We start from the raw sequence: 19,677 nt of genomic DNA, 5'->3' as shown, positions 1-19,677 counted from the left end.
TTCCCGCCAGTGCCACTGCATATATTATCCAGAATGAACTCAGATTCTTCGATATCTCAACAGTCGGCCCGCCTCGAACAACTGTCGATCCACGAACACGACAACGCTTCAATAGAAACCGCACAGCCAGCAGAGGAATCCGACCTTCCCATACCTCGTGTACCCAATTCAGGTGGCATATCTCCTGAGCTTGCTATCCCCAACCAAGACGCCGAATGGTACGCCGACTTCAAGGCGTGGAGAGAACGAAACAGGTCGCCGCTCACTTGGCTGCACCAACGCCGTCCCGCTTACAATGCTTCTGATTTCAATCGATTTGTCTGCTACGCCCTCAACAAGCTACAAGAACCTCTGAAGCCCCTCCCTGGTCGTGAAAACGATTTCTTTCGCTCCGAGTCGCTGGAATCTATAGAAATATGCGAGGTGTACGATACGTGGGATGAAGTCGCGTTAACGTGTATCAGCATCGCGGCTTGGAAACACCGAGGGGTTTCTGGGGATGTGATTTATACTTTAGAAGCGAACGTGGTATGTTATGGTACTGACCAAGATCCGACATGGTCGCGAGATCCTATTGATGGACTGGAAGTTTCTATCATAGCAGAATGGATCAACGATGACAAGAATACTCTGTCCCAGAACGACGAGGAGAATAAATGGGATAGGCTGGACTTCAATGGGGCATTACTTCTGCTTCGGAGGGCTGCGAAGAAGAAGTTTAAGAAGAATGGGCGACGGCGGGGTGCTAGGGAAGCAGAAGCGTCGCCAACTCTGGGTGATTCAGGCTTGACGGTGTGGGGCTTGATGCCTGGTCAGCTTGAAGTGCCTCGACAAGCTCCAAAGTCTTCCGAGAAAGGGGATTTCGGTGAAAATGATATACTTCCAAAGGTTCAGAAACTTGTGGAAATAGACAAGTCTGGTTATCTCGATGTGTCAGCAAACGATCAGGGCTCTTCGTCTGCGGGAAGCTCATCCCAAGCTGAAGGCTCTTCAGCTCTACAGAATTTTATGGACACCGAAATGACTGGGTGCGATGTTCCATTGACAACTCCCAGTGTCTTCGATAATGTTTGAGAAGGCATGCGTGTCGCCTAAGATGAAGTCGGGAAATGAAAGAGAACCAACCAAGCAAATCCATTTCTCTCTCTGGTGGCTGAAAAGTGCATCTGGCGCCATCACGTCTCATCTGGGTTTGAATTCTGCAAGTTCACATGAAACTGATTTCTTTGTAACCCTTTCTACGTCAGAATAATATATCCATCTTCGTCTTTGTTGTGTTGCTTCGTCAACTTTTGTCTTTGCTGATTTTTCCCCTTTCGCTGCCTTCCAATCCTTTTAACTACAGTGCGGTTTGAGTCTCCCCGGAGCGACGTTTTCAGTCAGAATAGATATGAGTCAATGAGATATTGAGCTCATTTAGTAATCCTTCCTTGTGTTCAGGAAGTTTCGCTGCCGCTGTTTCATGCCATGCCTCTCGGTAGCGGTGTTGCCGCTTTGTGCTCACATGAGATGCAATATCAGATCCATATTTAGTTCTAGAATCTTCCAAGTGGCCTTGTTAATTTTCTCACGCCAGGTTTCTTGCTTTCAGAGTATGTGGCTTACCATGCAGGAATTCGTCTTCCTGCATACTGCTCTGATGACACTCCAAACAAAGCTTCTTTGAAATATTTCTTGAAGCAGGAGATATGGACAACGTCCTGATCACATTATAAGCTGGGTTGATCCGACCTCCGAAATTGAAATTCAGACACGACCCAGCCAACATCGATCCCCCAAATCAACCAACAGCAATGTCAACCACAATCGAGTCTGCTCCTGCACGGGCCCCACGTATCCACATCCCACTGCCAAACGCACCCTACCTCGATCGACTCGCATGCCTTCTCATGAACTATCTCCATCAAGATCTCAAGCCTCTTCCCGAATGGGAGAAAACAATCTTCAAGATGCCCGACTGCCAAGACAAGATATACTCCGAGGTCATATTGGCGGATTCGAACGAGATGAAAGCAGTCGACCTACCCGCCCTCCCCGACTTCCACCACGTCGCTTTCACGGTCGACATAAACAAGCTGCTTACACAAGATGGAATGGCAGTGAGATACGAGCTCCGGCTAAGTGCAACTTGCGAAGATGAATACAATCACCCCCTCTCCATCGGCGACGATGAGTACGAGCCCAACAAGCTAGCCCGCGATGTGACCATCGTTCTCTACAAGGTCATGGACGTATCAACAAACGCGCATTTCCTGGACCTGATGGACTGGGATGACTTGTTGAAGTTGTTGAGGAAGTACGTGTTGAGGACATATGACGAGTTTGGAAGGAAGAGGAGTTTTTCGGAGGCTGTGGAGGTGGAAGGAACTTGGTCCAGCATTTCCGGGGGTTGAGGGCTATGAGATCTCACCTGAAGTAGAGTGGACGTGGGATCTGTACTTTCACAGTCGTCGTGGTCCTTCTCCTGAGTTGTAGATTTGTGAGTGGAATGGTTGTTTTGTGTCGTCGCTTGGGGGTGGTTGGGCAGACGGCGATGGTCAAATCATGTTACGAAATATGCTGTACTGAGCTGATATTAGTATTTCTAATCTCCTTCAGATCAAATTGTTCCTCTACATTGATTTTCTGTTTTTTTTTTTTTCACGCTTTTCTTCCGCTGTAGTGGTGAGGTACTCTAGGTTACCACGTACCCAACTGGTGTGTACTCGCTTAGCTTTTAGACCCGAGTTGGTGCCAGCGGATGGTTCAACTCTGCGACATGCTTTCCAACAGCTTTCGCAACATGCCCGAATCTGGAAAATATAACATGGTTTATAAATCGATCTTCGGAAAGTCTCCACCATGCAACCCTAGGGCCGCCACCTCCTTCGCCTGACTTAATGATTGTAAAGCGCCGGAAACCTGGCCGGCTGATGGCCCCTGTTGAACGTTTTGATCCGAGATGGAAGCGTCCTACGTCGCAGGAATTCCTAGTGAAGTACTAGTACACGATGAACTGGTTCGCAATTGGTGAATGGCTATTAACGACGCAATAAGACTGGCAGCCTCCGAAATTTGTGCCGTCAATATCATATGAGTGGGACAAGATAAAGTCTTAGGGGTATGGAAGTGCTGCGATGTGAGTATCAAGCTGAACGGGCATTTCTCCGGTCTGATATATAGCACAAGTCAACTGGATTAGAGTGAAGCACCGGAAAGTTTATAACCGAAGTCACCGAATGATCTGAAGTCTGCTCAAGTAATGGAGTTAACCAGCATGGACAAGTAAGAGAGCAGCTTCAACTCGAGAAGCTCTCAACCCATAGCAATGCTTGTAGAGTAGCTTTGTACTAGAAATCAATCTGGTAGAGAAATGCGCATGTCACAAAAGATTAGCTGCAACTATTCAATTTTCAAGCAATGTTCTTGTTGATTCCAAGAATGATGGAATGCCTCCAATCTCAAGGCTCGTCTGGAGTCGAAAACTGAACCATACGGAGGAGTATGAGTCATTTTCTTTTTTATTAGGTGGTCATAAAATATTTTTGAACATTGTTGTTCATCAACATCAAATGCACTTCGTCGAAACAAAACATCACGTGTCCTTGATCGGGAAGGAGTCACAACCGGTCGATTTCTATATTCGTTTATGAAACAATAGAACGAAGCCGATGACAATGCGATAGAGCTTTTCTTTGTCATCCAAACTAGCTAGCATTAAATCCTTTAAGAAAACACCTTCGACAACCAAGTCAAAAGCCAGTTCATATTCCAAATACCAGATGCACTTCTCGAGTTTTGGAAGTCCTCACCTCGTACCATTTTAAGAGAGCGACCAAATAATCGGCCACGATAATGTCGTTCAACGCACTTCCCGGCGAGATCGTACTTCATATTGCCAGCGCCCTTCATCGAGCGCCTCTCAATGCTCTCCTCCAAGTCAACCGAAGTATCGCAGTCCTACTCACTCCAGAGCTTTACGGGCACGAGTTTCCATTCGACACCGCAGTGTCCCCAAACGATTTACCGCATCACATTGATCAGATCGACAAGAACCTGCCAGGTTTTGATCCACACGTTCGAGTCTACCAGTGTGCGATGCTATGGCAGTCGGATATCATTCTAGAGTACCTTCGCAACTTGCCCGATACTATATTCAAACGTAGTAGTCGCAAAGCCAATACCATTCTCCACCAAGTCGCAGGAGATGGAAACACAAAGCTCTTCGATATACTGATATCGAAAGGTGCCGATCACAACGCAGTGAATGTTATGCACCAAACGCCACTGCATATTGCACTTCGGCGAGAAGACACAACCATAATAAGTCGTCTAATGCAGGAAGGGGCGAATGCCACAATTTTGGACAGCCTTTCTAAGTCGGTACTAGTCTATGCAATCGATACCGGTTCTTTGTCAGTCATCAAGTGCGTGCTTCAAAGCCTCAAAACTCGTGGAGAAAGTCTCAGTTCTACCGATCGCAGCATCACTTTGGCGTTGTCCCAGCATATTGTCTACAGAAATTGGTCTATTCTAATACTCTTGTTCGAACATGGCGTAGACCTTTCCTGGGAATATTCGGATGGTCGAAGCCTGTTCGGCGATGTCGTTAACATCAGAGATGCCCGATTTTTCGACCGTTTCTTGTATCGCTGTGGGAAGGCCATTCGTTTGGCCGATTGGGAGGGCTTCCTGTTCGCGTTAAACCCACTCGTACTTTCCAAGCAAACCATCTCCCGACTAGCTGAAGGAGTTCTGGCTCTTGGTGGAAGTTTTGAAAGTCAACGAAGCTCTACAGGGGAGTCAACCTTGCATAAATTCGCGGTGACTGGAAGTGTCTCGGGCGTGGAGGTTCTGTTGAGTCTGGGAGCAAATGTGCTGGTGACTCGAGATGATGGAGCTACACCTAGCCTTTGATGGCTTTGATACTGGGAGATGGCCATTGGGGCCAAGGGAACAACAATGGAGGCAGAAACACAGAGCAGATCGCTCAAGCGTTAATGAACGCCATGAATTCCAAGGCAAAACTCGACCCAGCATGTGCTGGCGCTGTTTCAGTACCCTGTAAAGCGAGGGTATCTTCCATGGCCAGAGTCACTGCATTGCATGTTGCGGCTGAGAAAAAAAAGTATGATATCGTTCCATTGCTGATTGAGAATGGAGCAAACGTCTTCGCCCTAGATGGTTTTGGCCGAAATCCCCTTGGTCGGATCCTATCCAATGGACTTCAACTCAACTTCGATGCATATCCACAAGGCAGAGTCCCTTCAGAAGGTCTTTCGAAACTTTGTGCTTGGTTCTAGCAAGGGCCATGAGAAATCAAGGCTTCGATTTCACTTCGGAAGTACCAAACCACATCAGCGAGCCACCAATGTCCTATTTCGAGCTTGCAGCTGCTTCTCACATGACAGCCTTGTGCGACTTTCTCGAGAACAGCAAAAATGATTGCAAGAAATAACCAGTTCTTGCCTCCGTAGACACAGCAATGGAAAAGATAAATTATCTCTCCTTAGTTTTTATGACGACACTTGAAATCGTAAATAAATAACTGGAATTCTCCCAGGCTTACAAAGACCCAGCCGTGCTGAGCTCACCACACTTGGACTTTCACAAGTGGGCAAGCCCGTGAAACATGATAAACAGTTAACAAGATAACAAGAAATGCTAACCATAAAAAAATTCCGAGTGCACACCAGAAGTGATCAGAACAGATAAAAAATATCAGCAAGTAATCCATTAACCTCTGCTTGCCTCCCAATAGACCCACTTCCGAAGCTATCCCCTCAACTGCCAAACGAACACGCATTCTACAGTCTCTAGATAGCCTAAAGGATTGCCCTGTAATCAAGCGAGGAACGCCTGAAAGACGCTCGTGCCTTGTAAGATAGGCAAATTTAGTGCCCTGGTTCAGCGCTGCCCCTTGAAAAAAGTGTATTTCCAGCAGTTAACGGGATACCGAGGTAGCTTCTCCATCCTTAATTTACCCCCCCCCCCCCCCCCCCCCCCCCCTCCCCCCCCCGCCAGGATTCGACTCACATCCTCGACACTTCAATGTTAGGAAGTAAACACAACGAATTTTCAGAAGCACTCTGAATTTCCGAATGAAACGCCTACAAGAGGTGGAGTTTCATCCGTTCTTTCCAGCTAGCCTCGAAGAAAGTTCCATTATACTTCGGTTGTGCTTTTATCATTGAGCCAAGTGCACACAAGCTTGGGAAGTCTCGCGTCTCGCCACTGAGATCAAGAGTGGACTTGGACTCTTGGCTGAATGTAATTGTAGCCTTGCGTAGAGATTATCTGGGGGAAGCTAATCGAGGAGGAACATATATCTGTGAAGGTCTGCCCAGGACTCAGGTTGAGACTTTCGGCGATTCCCAGTCACGGCCTTTGGTGGGAGTCTTCCCACTGTTCAAGAACATTCCCACAGCTTCTAATCCAGCTAGGTTTGCGAATGAGAGATTTGCGAGTTTGCTGTCCAAGATATACCGTGAAATTACCAGGTCGGAGAGATGGTCTGGCACGGCAAAGTATCAAAATCCGTGGGCTTATCGTAACATTCATTTCATATTCTATTTGGACAGCCTGACCCGCATTCCTCGCAGCGAACCAGCCGAGCAATAAAGACAGACTGTGGGGTATATCATGTACTCAGTCTCCATAGCCTCAAACCTCAGTTTCAATATCACCGCCCTTTTCCTCGTGCTCAAACGCACCCTTTACCTTGCTTTTTCCATTGCGAACCTTGTCCAATGCCCAATCCGCTGTCCTCGCAGCCTTCCACTGCATTATCCCGCGATGCTTCTTATGCAGATGTTTGTGATGAGCTTTGTAGTCATTCATTTGGGCTCTTACCCCTCTCTTCCCATCATTCGAGTCGTTTTCACCGAACATATCGGATGCTCGTCCTTTGACTTTGTTGATGATACCGCCACTGTCCGTGTCCTCACCGGAACTGTCCTGGTTGGTGTGTGTTTTGAGATGCTTGCTCGTGTCCTCAGCGGAAGAGTCCGAGCCAGCATCGCTGTCCGAATCATCTTCGCTATCAGACTGGATCTCGTCGTTGACAGTGTCTAGGACTTCCATGACATTTCGCATATCTCCATTTTTGTCGCTCTGCGCATGACTCTTGTGGTAGCCTGACAGACCATGCCAGAACTTGAGCGTTATTTCGATCTCCCCAAGCGGCTTCTCGCCGTCCAGTCCCTCGTAGTCAGCACACGTTGTGGCCTTCTTGAAGTTCTCCTTTCCTCCTTGCCAAACTGTCACTTTGACTGTTTGTTCTTCGTCATCTGGAATATCTCTGAGCCATAAAACGGCAAACGCAGCCGTCGAGTCCGTCCCAATCTGAGACTTCCGGAATTCAACCACGAGGGAAGTAGCGTATCTCTTGGTACAGGCGAGAAAATTGGATTTCTTGGACCGCTTGTATTCCCATTCACCATTTTCGGACACCATTTTCAATCTAGCGATACTGGAACGTAGCTTGATCCTGTGGGAGCTGATATCGTCTGGAAGATTGATGGGCTTGATGGGTGATTTGAGCTCCAGAGTTCCAACATCCCAACCTAGTAGTTCTTGTGGCAGCTGCAACTCGACGCTTCTGAAAACCATGGATATGCGAGCCCGTCCATACCCAACTCCGCCCACAAGTGGGTAAAGATCCATTAGCTGCCCACGGTTCTGGAATACTTTGTCGAGTGGCAGATAAATGATACCGAGCAGAGCATCGTTTTCACGCTCTCTGCTGTCCCGGACACTGATCATGACTTCAGCGGTTCTCCAGTCACGGATGAATCGCTCGGTCCCAGCGTTGAAGAATGGCTTAGCATTCTTCGGTTTCGTCCGAGTCACATAAATCTTCTTGTGGTTCAAGATGATGCTGCAATAGCTGCTTGGCAGATCTGTTCCCCCCTCTTCTTCACTCTCCTTATCTTCGCCTGGTCCTTTGCCCTCTTTCTGCATAGATTCCACTTCAAGGCCGGTAATATTGTGAATCTGAATGGAAAGAATTCCGCTTGGATGACCTGGGTCCGGCGGAGCCGCACAAATCATCGCGTCTTCTTTTTCCTTGTAGTCCTGGGCTTTCTGCTGATTGATTTCTCTAGATTCGTCGTGCGCTGTAGCTTCCCGAAGTTTTCGCTCCGCCATCTCAGATACATGCTGCTTCAGCTCCTCCTTCGACTTGATTTGCTTGTCGACAGTCTGCTTGTCAAGTTGCTCAGTCGTTATTGCTATCTTCGAGAAATAGCCAACAGACCAAGACAGTGTTCCGGGGTAGTGCTCCTCGGGATCCTGCCCTCTAAGTCGGTCTTCTCTATCTGCGATTCTGTTTTTGGTCTTTGAAGAGTGCATCAATTCTTTCAAATCGACTTCCACTCTTCCAAGATCATCATCAGCAGTCCATCTGTCGCTGTCCCACAACTGAATCCGTAGCTTCTCCTCTGCATCGATCTCTTGTGGCGAAACAAGCACGTAAGCCCATTCATGCCAGCTAGGTTCCTGATCTTCTTTGATCACCCTTGTGGATGACATTGTCTTACCGAATTTTGCCCACGAACAAGTAACGTACGAGTCACTTGAGCCTTTCAGAGGACCGATACTCCCATCGCCTTCTTTGAAGCCGCTGGCTTTCTTGATAAGTATGAAAATGACACCACGGCTGACCGTGTCCTTTTTGAAGTCGTCTCCGACAAGCATATCCTTTAAATCCAGTGTCAAGCTTCTCGGCGCGACGTACTCCGCAAGAGCAGCATCGATGGAGGATTGAACGAATGATGAGATTAGAGGCACGTTCATCAAATTGGGAAGGTGTTTCGACAGAGGGACACAAGAGAGATCGGCTCGCGGCTGACCGAGGAATGTCAGTGTGCAGAGGCTGAAGAATGGTGGGTCTGGTGCGAGTTGCATCCTCAGCCGGACAGTGCCGATAATTCCTCGCAGCTCGACCCATACAGGGACGAAGATTCCACCAGGTAGGTAGAACTTGAGATACAAGTGGGCGTTTTTCATCTTACTCTTCAATGATTTGCCGGATGATCTGGCTCTGTAGGCGAAAGCTAGTTCCATATTGACGAAGTCTCCCTGCTCGGCTTCCATTCCCTCGCGAATTGCCTGCTTGTCTTCCTCTTTTTGCTTTTCATCCTGAGCCACCTGACGCTCTTCATCGGAAGGAGGCTTCTCGTCTTCAGCATTTTCTTGCTGGTCCTCGCCAGGAGTTGTACGATCATTTTTCTCCTCGTTATCTGCTTTCTTCAAGTTGCCCTCGTCGTCCACGGTTTGACCGGCGGCTCCAGTGGGCAACCATCTAATTCCAAGGATGCGGATAGCCTCGCTACCTTGCCCAATGTCATCAATACTGACCATTCTTACCACTTTTGGCAGTGAGGCTTGCATGACATCCTCTAGCATATCAACCACGCTTGTGAACAAGTCGGGGTTGATCAGTGGCCAGACAGAGCTCAGAAGGCTGTTCATCCATGCCACTGACTCTGGAAGTTTTCCACTTGAGTTATTGAGCTTGTACTCGTCTTCTCTTGCAGCATCCCAGATTTCATCTTCCCAAATCTCCTTGACTTTGTTGGCTAGCCAGCCCCGTATTCCAAGGATTGTTGCGAGACCACCTCCTACTGCAACGATGATTGAGATGGCCAAGGGCACAAAGACCCTGCGAGGACTGTCTTCTTGTCTTTCTGTCCAGCTGAAAGTCGAAGCCTTTCCAGACATGCGATGAGCAGACTCTGAAGTCAAGAACAGAACAGTCAGTACTACCGAGGAAGCAAGCAGCACAACCACACCGATGCCAACACTGAAAGCGAATTGGTACGTTCGAATCAATTCTGCATTCGTATCATTGAAAGATGGTGGCGGAAAGACCTTTTGCATGCCATCGAATCCGTCTTGTAGCTCGTCCTTTTCCAGGTTCAATTGACTTGAAGACTTCGAGGCACCACTCAATCCAGTTGCAGTCTTTTTCTGATTCCCAGGCGCTTCCACATTTTCAGGTGCGCGCTTCAGGTCCTTAGTCGTCGAATCTCGAATGATCAAGGGCAGATGCGTGACAGGGTCCGTGACTTCTCTTCCGCCATCGTCCCGCTTGTTATGCTTCATCTCCTTCCTTTTCTGCTTTGCATCTGTATGTCCGGAAGCCTTTTCAGTCGCAGACAATTCTTTGCTCTTCTTTTTATCCTTCTTATCACCCTTCTTATCCTTGTGCTTCTCGCCAGATTCATCCTGGTTCTCTTCATATGTGTCCGCAGCCCCGTCGTTATTTGATCTTGGTACAAGAGGTATGCCATCTTGCTGTTTGTGGTCGCTGACTTCCGTGTCTGTCGTATGTCTGTTTCCTGTGGGATACGGATCACCCGACGGGTTCTTCTTATCTTCGTCCTTTGCAATGGCTTTCACTGAGTTGAAGACGCGCTTCGTTCTAGAATCGTCTTCATTCGTGTGCTGTGCCTCCTCTGCATTGTTTTGCTGCCCCTCGACCTCATGGCGATGTTCTCGATATCTTTGAATTGTAGGGATTGGTCGGTCTTTGGAGTACGGAGCTTTATAGTTTCTGCGGCCAGCATCCTCGTCGAATTCTGTGGAAGAAGACATGTCGTGTTCGTCTCGAATCCTGTTCAATGACCGGGAGTACCTAACTGTAAGCCTCGCGGGAAAGCGTTTGGAAATGGCGCAGAAACAATGGACTGAACCATTGAGTAAGTTTAGATGAAGAAGAGAAAGTAGAAAGCCAGCTTTCCAATCCTACCGTTCAAGTTGTGGCGTATGTTCCCCGCATAACATGAGGGTCCTGGTGGTCCCAAGACCTCCATCGAGATCAAAACTTGGATGTGGCACACGACGTCACAACCAGGAGAGGTTGACATTTGCTTGTATTAGAAATATGGGGATTGTAGGCGTAGACTCAGTACTATAGGCCGTACTACTAAGTACGCTACCCCTTTATATAAGAGATTCTCTCTCTCTATAGTAGCTCCTTATACAACTGTAATTCTAATATAGTAGTAATTCGAATCGATTATAAAAGACTTTAAAACTTTATTTTTATTAAGATCTCTATTTTATTAACTCTTAGTATATCTGTTACTACGCTACGATATTATCCTAATTAAAAGTACTAATTCCTATTATCACTAGAGCTTTAAAAAGTAAAACTCTACTAGAGTTTAATAACTTCTTTAAATAGGAGCTTAAGATTAAATAAGAGCTAGCTAGAGCTAGAGTTCTTTATTATATTCTTATTATAGTTAGCGTACTAAATAGTATTAATTAGTAGAATACTTATACTAAGGAAAAGAAGGAAGCTTTTAAAATAGTTATTAACTTAATCTTTAAGCTCCTCTTTCCTAAGTATAAAGATATTATTAAATTAAACAACGCTAAGCCTCTCTAGGAAGCTATTTACGCTAATAAAAGTAAAGTAGTTTAAAGGAGTCTTACTTTTACTAATATAAGAGACGATTTCTTTAAGATAAGGTTTATTCTAAGGGAGGAAACACTTTAGAACTATATTATAAGGCTCTTACTCTTTAAAGTGAAGCTTAGTAGTAATAGTAAACCTCTCACTAATAAAGATATATATCTTAAGCTATTATAATCGTTACTAGCGTCCGGAGCTTAGATTACTATAGTACTTACTCTAGAATCGTAAGACTTAGATCTTAGAGATACTATATAAAAGCTTAACGAATATTAAATTTAATAGAGGGAATAGCTTTAACTTATAGCTACTAGTAATATTATAAACTACACGAATAGAGGCTATAATAGAGGGAGAGGTAGTAGAGATAGTAAAGGTCGGAGAGGTAGAGGCTACTTACGTAAGAGAAGTAATATATATAAGAATAGGAGAGGATAAGAAAGACGGAATAATAATAGTGTGATAGTATAACGAAGGTTTATTAGTAGCTATAATATAAAGTAGAAAAGATAGCGAGAGGAAGAGGTTCCTAAGGAGCCTCGAGAATAAGTAGGGAGGATATAGCTGCTAGTAAACTAAGCTAGTCCTAGGTTCGCTATATAACTCTAATCTCGTAGCCTTATAACATTAGCCTTACCTATATGACTCGCCTATCATGATTAGTTTATTATATTACCTTCCCCTCTGAGGAAGGCTTATCCCTAAGCTATGAAAAAATTTCCTACGATTTGCCTTAGATATAGTAGTATTATCTATAAGTCTATTATATATATTATTATCCTCTGCTTCTTAAGCAGTTAGCTATTTAAGGAGTAGCTTAAGCGGTCCTAGTTCTATAGGGTAAGCTTGATAAAAATCCCGAAGTTTATATAGATAAGTTATAAAGTCCCCGGTAAAGTAGAATCTAAGGTCAGGATTAAGTCCTTTCTATTTAGCTTAGTACTATAGAGTCCTATCCTATTCGAGGCGAACTTTTAAGATATCCTGGACCTCTTATTCTTATTTAATATCGACTTAAATAGGTTCTTATTCCTATAGTATTTATCTAGATAATAGGTTATTATTATACTACTGAAACTTATCCGTAGAGAATATAGGGTAGACCTTAATTAAGGCTAAGAGGTTTAAGCGGAATAAGTGGCCTTCTTTTCTAAGGACCTTAAATAGGCCTGCCTATTAATTGTCTAGCTTCTTCTTTAGGCGGTGCGTCTTCTAGTTTCTTATTATTACTTATATAGAATCGCCTATCTCTTAGTTAACTTCCTAGTGTAACTTATTTATATTACGCTACTTCTTTTCCTATTAGTCGCGGAGGAACTCTTAGGCTTTCCTCTAGACCTGTTTATAATAATAGGTAAACACTTATATATTAGCGACGTTTAGCTTCTTAGTAACTATTTATTTAACCTCTAGCTAGGGCTTATCCTAATCCTAACTAGTTTTTAGCTTATACCCGTATTTTAACTAGTATAGGGATATTCCTAGAGACTCGTGTGAGAGAGTTAGCTAAGTGTAGTCTATTATTAGTAGGAGTTTAGATTAGTTATCCTAGTAGTAGTTAATAAAAGGCTAGAGACGCTAGTCTAGGTATTAATTTATAATCTCTGTCTAACTATTTGTTTAAGCGTAGTAAGTAGTAGAGAGCTTAACCTTAATACTGAGGATATAGTAGAACTTATTCTAGAAGAAGGAGATAAACTATAAGCCTCTATCTAATACTATTGTTTCCGGGGGCCTATTAAACTTCTAGTAATTAAAGATAAATAGTTATACTAAGTTATAAGCTATATAAGTGAAGAAACAAGGGATTAATATTACTTCTTTAGAGAAATAGTTTATTATAATAAGTATAGAATCATACTTAAACTTATCTTTTAGTATACTCTTAAAGTCTATAATTAAGTGTTACTATAAGCGGTTAGGGATTAGTAAAAGGTAGAGGTACCTTAGCGTCTTATCTTGATAATAATTCGCACGATTATAAGCTAGGTAGTTTAATATGAACCTAGCTATATCCTTAAGTATACTAGGCTAGTAGTACTTAGTGTAGAGTAAGCTGAACGTCTTAGACTTCCTAGGATAAGCTATAGAGATTTAGTTGTGAATATACTAGATAAGTTATATATATAAACTATCTATATACAGGACTTATAGTCGACCTTTAAATAGGAGTAAGCTATCTTCCCAGAGGGTATATTATAAATTAGGTTCCCTTAATTCTTCCTATTAAACTATTAGAGCTTTATGTGTTTAATTAATATAAATAAGTTCTATAACTAGATTAGTTTTATTATCTAACTTAAACTTAACTAGGGCTAAGTAGTATATTGTAACGGTCCGGTATTTACTCGCTGTAAATACAGAAGGCTGCAGTTGATCTCTGATGATCGAGAGGTAGGTGTATCACGTAGACGGGAAGACAGTTACTAAGTATCAGAATACTATTTGAAGTTGAGCACGAAGCTCCTATCTAATGGCAGACGTGCCAGTCTTATATAGAACCTTCGTTCTCCTTGGATCCCACAGGTCCCTTGGGATCCTTCACGACATAGTCGTACTGGATCCCTTGGGATCCCCTGGGATCCGTCACGTGACCCGACCGCGGAAGGCCGCTGCCAGATCACCGTGACCTGCAATACTACTATAATGTAATGCTATGTGATACATGTTCCTTAGACCTTATTGGTTCCTGTGAGCTTTACTCCTAGGAGCCGTCCGACTCCCAGGAGTACGCCTGCTCTGAGGATATTTCCTCCTGGGACCCAGCGGGCTCCCAGGAGCGTCCGTAACACTATCCCCTCCCTAGCCTAGCGTGGTCCCCACGCTTAAGTATGCCAAAGGAAATATCGACGACTGCCCACGGCCGTCTTCTTCTTCCATCATGACCTCTGAGGCGACCCGCAAGAAACTTGAACGTATCGCCCTGGCCCTTCGAATCGATCGTTCCCAAGACGCAGAAGAAATGTCTCCTTGTGATTTTTGTCGGCTTCACAAGCGCCGCTGTGTGGTGGATTCCAAGGAATCCACTCGCTGTTCGGAGTGCGTTCGCAAGAAGCGCTCCTCTTGTAATTACACCTCGAAACTCCCGTCCTTGAGCGACTGGTCCTCGCTGGATCGCCAGCGCCAAAAACTTCGTGACGAGGAGGAAGAGGCGATGGCGAAAATCCTCCGCCTTCGCAAGCAACAGCGCTTCCTGGATGATCGCGAGAAAGAGATGATCCGTCGAGGCGTCGAGACGCTCGACGAACTCGACGCTGCTGAAGCTGCCGAACGCGCGGAGGCCGCTCGTCAGGAAGAAGCCGCTTCTTCCCTGGCGGAAGCCTCCCGCTTCCTCGAGGATCCTACCCTTGATCCCCAAGCCTTTTCCGGGTTGCCCGACTCCTTCTGGTTGGGGCTTTCTTTTCCTTCCCCCTCCGCCGCGGTCCCCCATGCTCCCGATGGTACCGCTGGAGGAGTCCCGAGCAGTGGAGGTTAGACTTGGGTTCCCAGGTGTTTTCCGATTGTGGGTACCCTTTCCACTTGATCAAATATTTTGCCTTGCCGTGGGAATACTGACAGTCGAGAATAGTCTCTACTTCGTACTCGGCGTTCGGGTTGATTGGTTGTATTTCGGTGACAGGAGCCGGTGGTGCTCCTGGTGGTGCTGGTTCGAGGAGGGATATATGGAATACCGGGTGGATGTTCATTGTCCTTGGAAGAGCTAGCTGGAAATTGACTGGTCCCTTGACTTTTGCAATCCTGAATGGTCCTAGCTTCTTGTGATCCAATTTGTGACTTGGTCGCTTGGTTGTGATATTCTTTCTGAGTAAGTAGACTTTATCCCCCTCCTTGAGCGTTGGTCCCATGCTACGCTTTCTGTTGTAGTAGATCGCAGATCTCTGCGCGATGAAGAGAATATCGGCTGACAATTCTTCATGGAGCTGTTTAAGCTCATCTGCCTGTAGTATGGCTTCTTGCGCGGTACCCTGACCGGCTATTGGTGGGTTGTATGCCGTGGGATTGTGCCCATAATTCGCGTAGAACGGCGATACTCCAATGGTCTCTTGGTCCGCGCTGTTATATGCAAACTGAGCGAGTGGAAGTAGTTGCACCCAGTCGTCCTGCTTGTAGTTCACATAACACCGAAGATAAGTTTCCATTATCTGGTTGATTCGTTCTGTCTGTGCATCGGTCTGAGGATGGAATGCGGTTGACATTTTCTGCTTCATTCCTAAGAGCGCGATGAGAGTTTTCCAGAACTTCGAGGTGAAGAGCTTGTCTCTGTCTGAGATGACCTCATCTGGTATTCCGTGGCTTGCGAAGATTGTTCTGAGGAATACCTGCGCCATCATGGGCGCGTCCTGTGTTCCAAGTACTGGTACCATGTACGCGTACTTTGTGAACCTATCCGTTATTACACAGATCGAGTTGTATACGATTCCTGTGACTGGGTCTTTCGAGGGTGGTAGCTCGACCACGAAATCCAAAGCGATTGATTTCCATGGGCGAGGTGGTGTTGTTGGTGACTTCATGAGCCCATACGGAGCATGGTGTGATGCCTTGTTCCGGATGCATGTGTCGCACGACGCTACCACGTCTTTGACTACCTTCCTCATACCTGGGAAGTAGTATTCCCTGGATAGCCTAGACAGTGTCTTAGCTACCCCCTGGTGTCCATGAGCGGGCAGCCCATGCCAGTGCGTGACGAATTTAATCCTGTCCCCAGTGGGTATATAGATTCGTCCTTGGTACAGAAGCGTGCCGTCTGAGGTGAAGGAGAATCCTTCGCCCAGCTGCTTCTTCTGTTCGGCTATGACCGGGTCGTTGGCATAGCCCCTCCAGATTTTCTCGGCGACCTGGCCCGTTGAGGCCAGCTGTCGGTGATTGACTATTAGCGAATCACCATCCTTCCGCAGTACGGTGTGGGATTCGTGAGTTTTGTTTGCGAGATATTCTGGTTTCCTGCTCAGAGCGTCGGCTCTGGCGTTTTCCGTTCCCTTGACATAAGAAATTCGAAGTTTAACGGTAGAGAGTGTTTCATACCATCGAACCTGGCGTCGGTTCAATTCTTTGGTCGTTGTAAAGTAAATGAGATTCTTGTGGTCCGTTAGGATCTGTACTTCGTGGGCGGCGCCCTCGAGGTAGACCTTCCATTCGCGTACTGCGTCCACAATTGCCAGCAACTCTTTGTCGTATATGTCGTAGTTGAGTTCTGCTGGTGATAGTTTCCGCGAATGGTAAGCGACTGGTTGCTATCTTCCGTCCTCGCCCGGCTGGCTGAGCACGGCTCCAATAGCGTAGTCCGAAGAATCTGTCTCTATGCGTATTTCTTTGTCGGGGGTGAAGGAAGTGAGTACTGGTTCCGCGATGAAAGCCGCTTTGAGTGCCTCAAACGCTTTTCGTGCGCTGTCGGACCAGTGGAATTCCTTGTCCTTGTGGGTCAACTCCGTGAGTGGCCCGGCGATTTTCGAGTAGTCCTTGATGAATCGCCTGTAGAAGTTGGCAAACCCGAGGAATGATTGTACTTCCTTGACATTCGTGGGCCCCGTCCACTCGATGATTGCTTTGATCTTTTTGGGATCCATAGCCAATCCTGCGGTGGTGACCACATAGCCTAGAAAGACAACCTCGTCCACGTGGAAGTTGCACTTCTCTGGTTTGAGTAACAGGCAGGCGTCCTCCAGCCTCTGGAGAATGGCTGTGACGTCCTTCACATGTTGCTCCTCTGATTTGGAGTAGACCAGTATGTCGTCCAAATAGCATATGCACGTTACGTCTAAGTAAGGCCGCAAAACATTGTTGATCAGACGCTGAAATGTGGCTGGTGCGTTAGTCAAGCCGAAGGGCATGACCGTGTACTCGTAGTGACCGAAACGGGTGCGAAATGCTGTTTTCTCTTCTTCACCCTCAGCCATCCTAACGAGGTTGTATGCTCCTCTTAGGTCAAGCTGAGTGAAGATCTTGGCTCCAACGAGTCTGTCCCGCAGCTCCTTGGCCAATGGTAGTGCATAACGATCCTTCTTTGTGGCATCGTTCAATCGACGGTAGTCGATGCACATTCGTCGTCCACCGTCTTTCTTCTCTGCGAATAAGACGTTACTCCCCCATGGAGATTTGGACTCTCGGATGAATCCCTTCGCTAGGTTTTCATCGATGTATTGCTTGATCGTCATCAAGTCTGTCGCCGAATATTCCCTAAGTGGTTGGAATATCGGTTTGGTACCTGGTTCTAACTCGATCCGATGATCGTAGTCCTGGTGTTTCGGCAAGGCCTCGATGCCTCGTTCTTCTTTGAACAGTGCCGCAAACTTCTTGTATGCTGATGGTATATCCTTCATCAGTGGACCCTTGTCTTGGTGTCCGAGCTCTTCCTTGGAGGTGGCGCTAACCTCTCGAATGCTCACTGCTTCTGTTCCCGGTGGATAACAGCAGTCTTGGCAACGACTAAACTCAAGTTTTCCTGTCTGCCAATCGACAACAGGATTATGCTTTTCCATCCATGGCAACCCCAGGATGATGTCGTGCCTTCCAATCCTGACGACGTCGAATTGGATTATTTCGGAGTGTCCGGCGATGCCCATATGGACTGGAGCGGTCTGGACCTCGATCAGTCCATCGGAGGCGACCTTGCCATCCGCCAGTACCAGATGGTATCCCTTGTCCTTTACTTCGGTTGACAGGTAGTGCTCGAGCACAACAGTAGGAGACATGAAGTTCCCTTGTGCCCCAGAGTCTACCATCGCCTGAAGCTTGACTCCCTTGATTTTAACCTCCAACGTGAGATGTTTATCCCCAATGGCGGCAAGTTGCCGCACACAGAAATATTCCCAATGTACGCTATGGTCGAGGACACCAAGACAAGGGTCCGAAACGGGTGCTCAAAGTGTAACGGTCCGGTATTTACTCGCTGTAAATACAGAAGGCTGCAGTTGATCTCTGATGATCGAGAGGTAGGTGTATCACGTAGACGGGAAGACAGTTACTAAGTATCAGAATACTATTTGAAGTTGAGCACGAAGCTCCTATCTAATGGCAGACGTGCCAGTCTTATATAGAACCTTCGTTCTCCTTGGATCCCACAGGTCCCTTGGGATCCTTCACGACATAGTCGTACTGGATCCCTTGGGATCCCCTGGGATCCGTCACGTGACCCGACCGCGGAAGGCCGCTGCCAGATCACCGTGACCTGCAATACTACTATAATGTAATGCTATGTGATACATGTTCCTTAGACCTTATTGGTTCCTGTGAGCTTTACTCCTAGGAGCCGTCCGACTCCCAGGAGTACGCCTGCTCTGAGGATATTTCCTCCTGGGACCCAGCGGGCTCCCAGGAGCGTCCGTAACATATATATCTGGAAGCTTCTCTAGTTCCTTTAGAATATATAGGTCTAGCTAGCTTAAGTAAATCAGAGTCTAAGTATGTAATTCGTCCTTTATCTTAATTTATCTATTAATATCTTATTCACTTCGTAATAGCGTATCTGCTATAGCGTTCTAGTTTCCTAGGTAGTATATAATAGTAAAGTAGAAGTCCGCTAGGATCTCCGACTAATAAGCTTATTATCCTATAAGCTTCTTAGTAGTTATAAAGTATTCTAACGCTTTATAATCTAAGAATACCTAGAAACATTAGTATCCTATTTATAATACTAGTTCTACTCTCTAGTAAGTAAGAGAATATATAATAGTAAGTATTTCCTTATTATAGATATTATAATTAAGTTCAGCAGGGTTTATTATCTTTAATAGGAATACAACTAAGTACTAACTATTGCCGTGCTTCTACGATAGTACTCCTAAGATTACCTTATCTAAAGTATTAGTCTCGATCTATATTTTATATAACGTATTATAATACTTAAAGCAGGTAGAGGATAGAATAGCCTTTTTTAAAGCTTAGAATATAGCTAGCCAAGTAAGTATTATCTTAAACAGGACTAAGGCCTTAATAAGTTCTACTAGTGGTTTAGCGACCTTACTATAATTAAGGATAAATTTCCAGTAGAAGTTATAGAACCCTAGGAATAACTAAATACCTCGGACTATTATAGAGGGTTCCTAATTATTTATATATACTATCGCCTCCGAGTTAATCTTAATTCCTTTAGTAGTAATATAGAAGCTAAGGAACTTGATCTTCTTAATATAGAATTCGCTCTTCCGAATATTAGTAAGGAGCTTATACTATTATAAGTATTATAGGACCTTCTTAATATATACTTTATATTCTAGGGGGTCGTTCGAGTAGATAATAATATTATCTAAGTACGTAGTACAGAAATTATCTAAGTA

The 19,677-nt window shown here is 45.5% G+C and overlaps 4 protein-coding genes across 4 annotated transcripts; 3 read left to right on the top strand and 1 right to left on the bottom strand.

The window, feature by feature from the left end:
- Positions 1 to 33: 33 nt before the first annotated feature.
- Positions 34 to 1,074, top strand: ONS95_000313 (uncharacterized protein; the record flags this gene model as incomplete). The annotated part of the gene is made up of 1 exon (XM_058493461.1): positions 34 to 1,074. One exon carries the CDS (start codon positions 34 to 36, stop codon positions 1,072 to 1,074), a length of 1,041 nt encoding a protein of 346 aa, XP_058363661.1.
- A 719-nt stretch (positions 1,075 to 1,793) lies between these two features.
- ONS95_000312 (uncharacterized protein) lies at positions 1,794 to 2,393 on the top strand (the record flags this gene model as incomplete). The annotated part of the gene is made up of 1 exon (XM_058493460.1): positions 1,794 to 2,393. One exon carries the CDS (start codon positions 1,794 to 1,796, stop codon positions 2,391 to 2,393), a length of 600 nt encoding a protein of 199 aa, XP_058363660.1.
- A 1,441-nt stretch (positions 2,394 to 3,834) lies between these two features.
- ONS95_000311 (uncharacterized protein) lies at positions 3,835 to 4,896 on the top strand (the record flags this gene model as incomplete). Its single annotated transcript, XM_058493459.1, has 1 exon — positions 3,835 to 4,896. The coding sequence occupies one exon, from the start codon at positions 3,835 to 3,837 to the stop codon at positions 4,894 to 4,896; it is 1,062 nt and encodes a 353-aa protein (XP_058363659.1).
- A 1,746-nt stretch (positions 4,897 to 6,642) lies between these two features.
- ONS95_000310 (uncharacterized protein) lies at positions 6,643 to 10,578 on the bottom strand (the record flags this gene model as incomplete). The annotated part of the gene is made up of 1 exon (XM_058493458.1): positions 6,643 to 10,578. The coding sequence occupies one exon, from the start codon at positions 10,576 to 10,578 to the stop codon at positions 6,643 to 6,645; it is 3,936 nt and encodes a 1,311-aa protein (XP_058363658.1).
- Positions 10,579 to 19,677: the final 9,099 nt, after the last annotated feature.

The sequence above is a fragment of the Cadophora gregata genome, assembly GCF_030347475.1.
Source record: "Cadophora gregata isolate MNR1 chromosome Unknown scaffold_1, whole genome shotgun sequence".
NCBI lineage: Eukaryota > Fungi > Ascomycota > Leotiomycetes > Helotiales > Ploettnerulaceae > Cadophora > Cadophora gregata.
The sequence above is the reverse complement of the archived record's forward strand: the minus strand, read 5'-3'. Positions and strand labels throughout refer to the sequence as shown.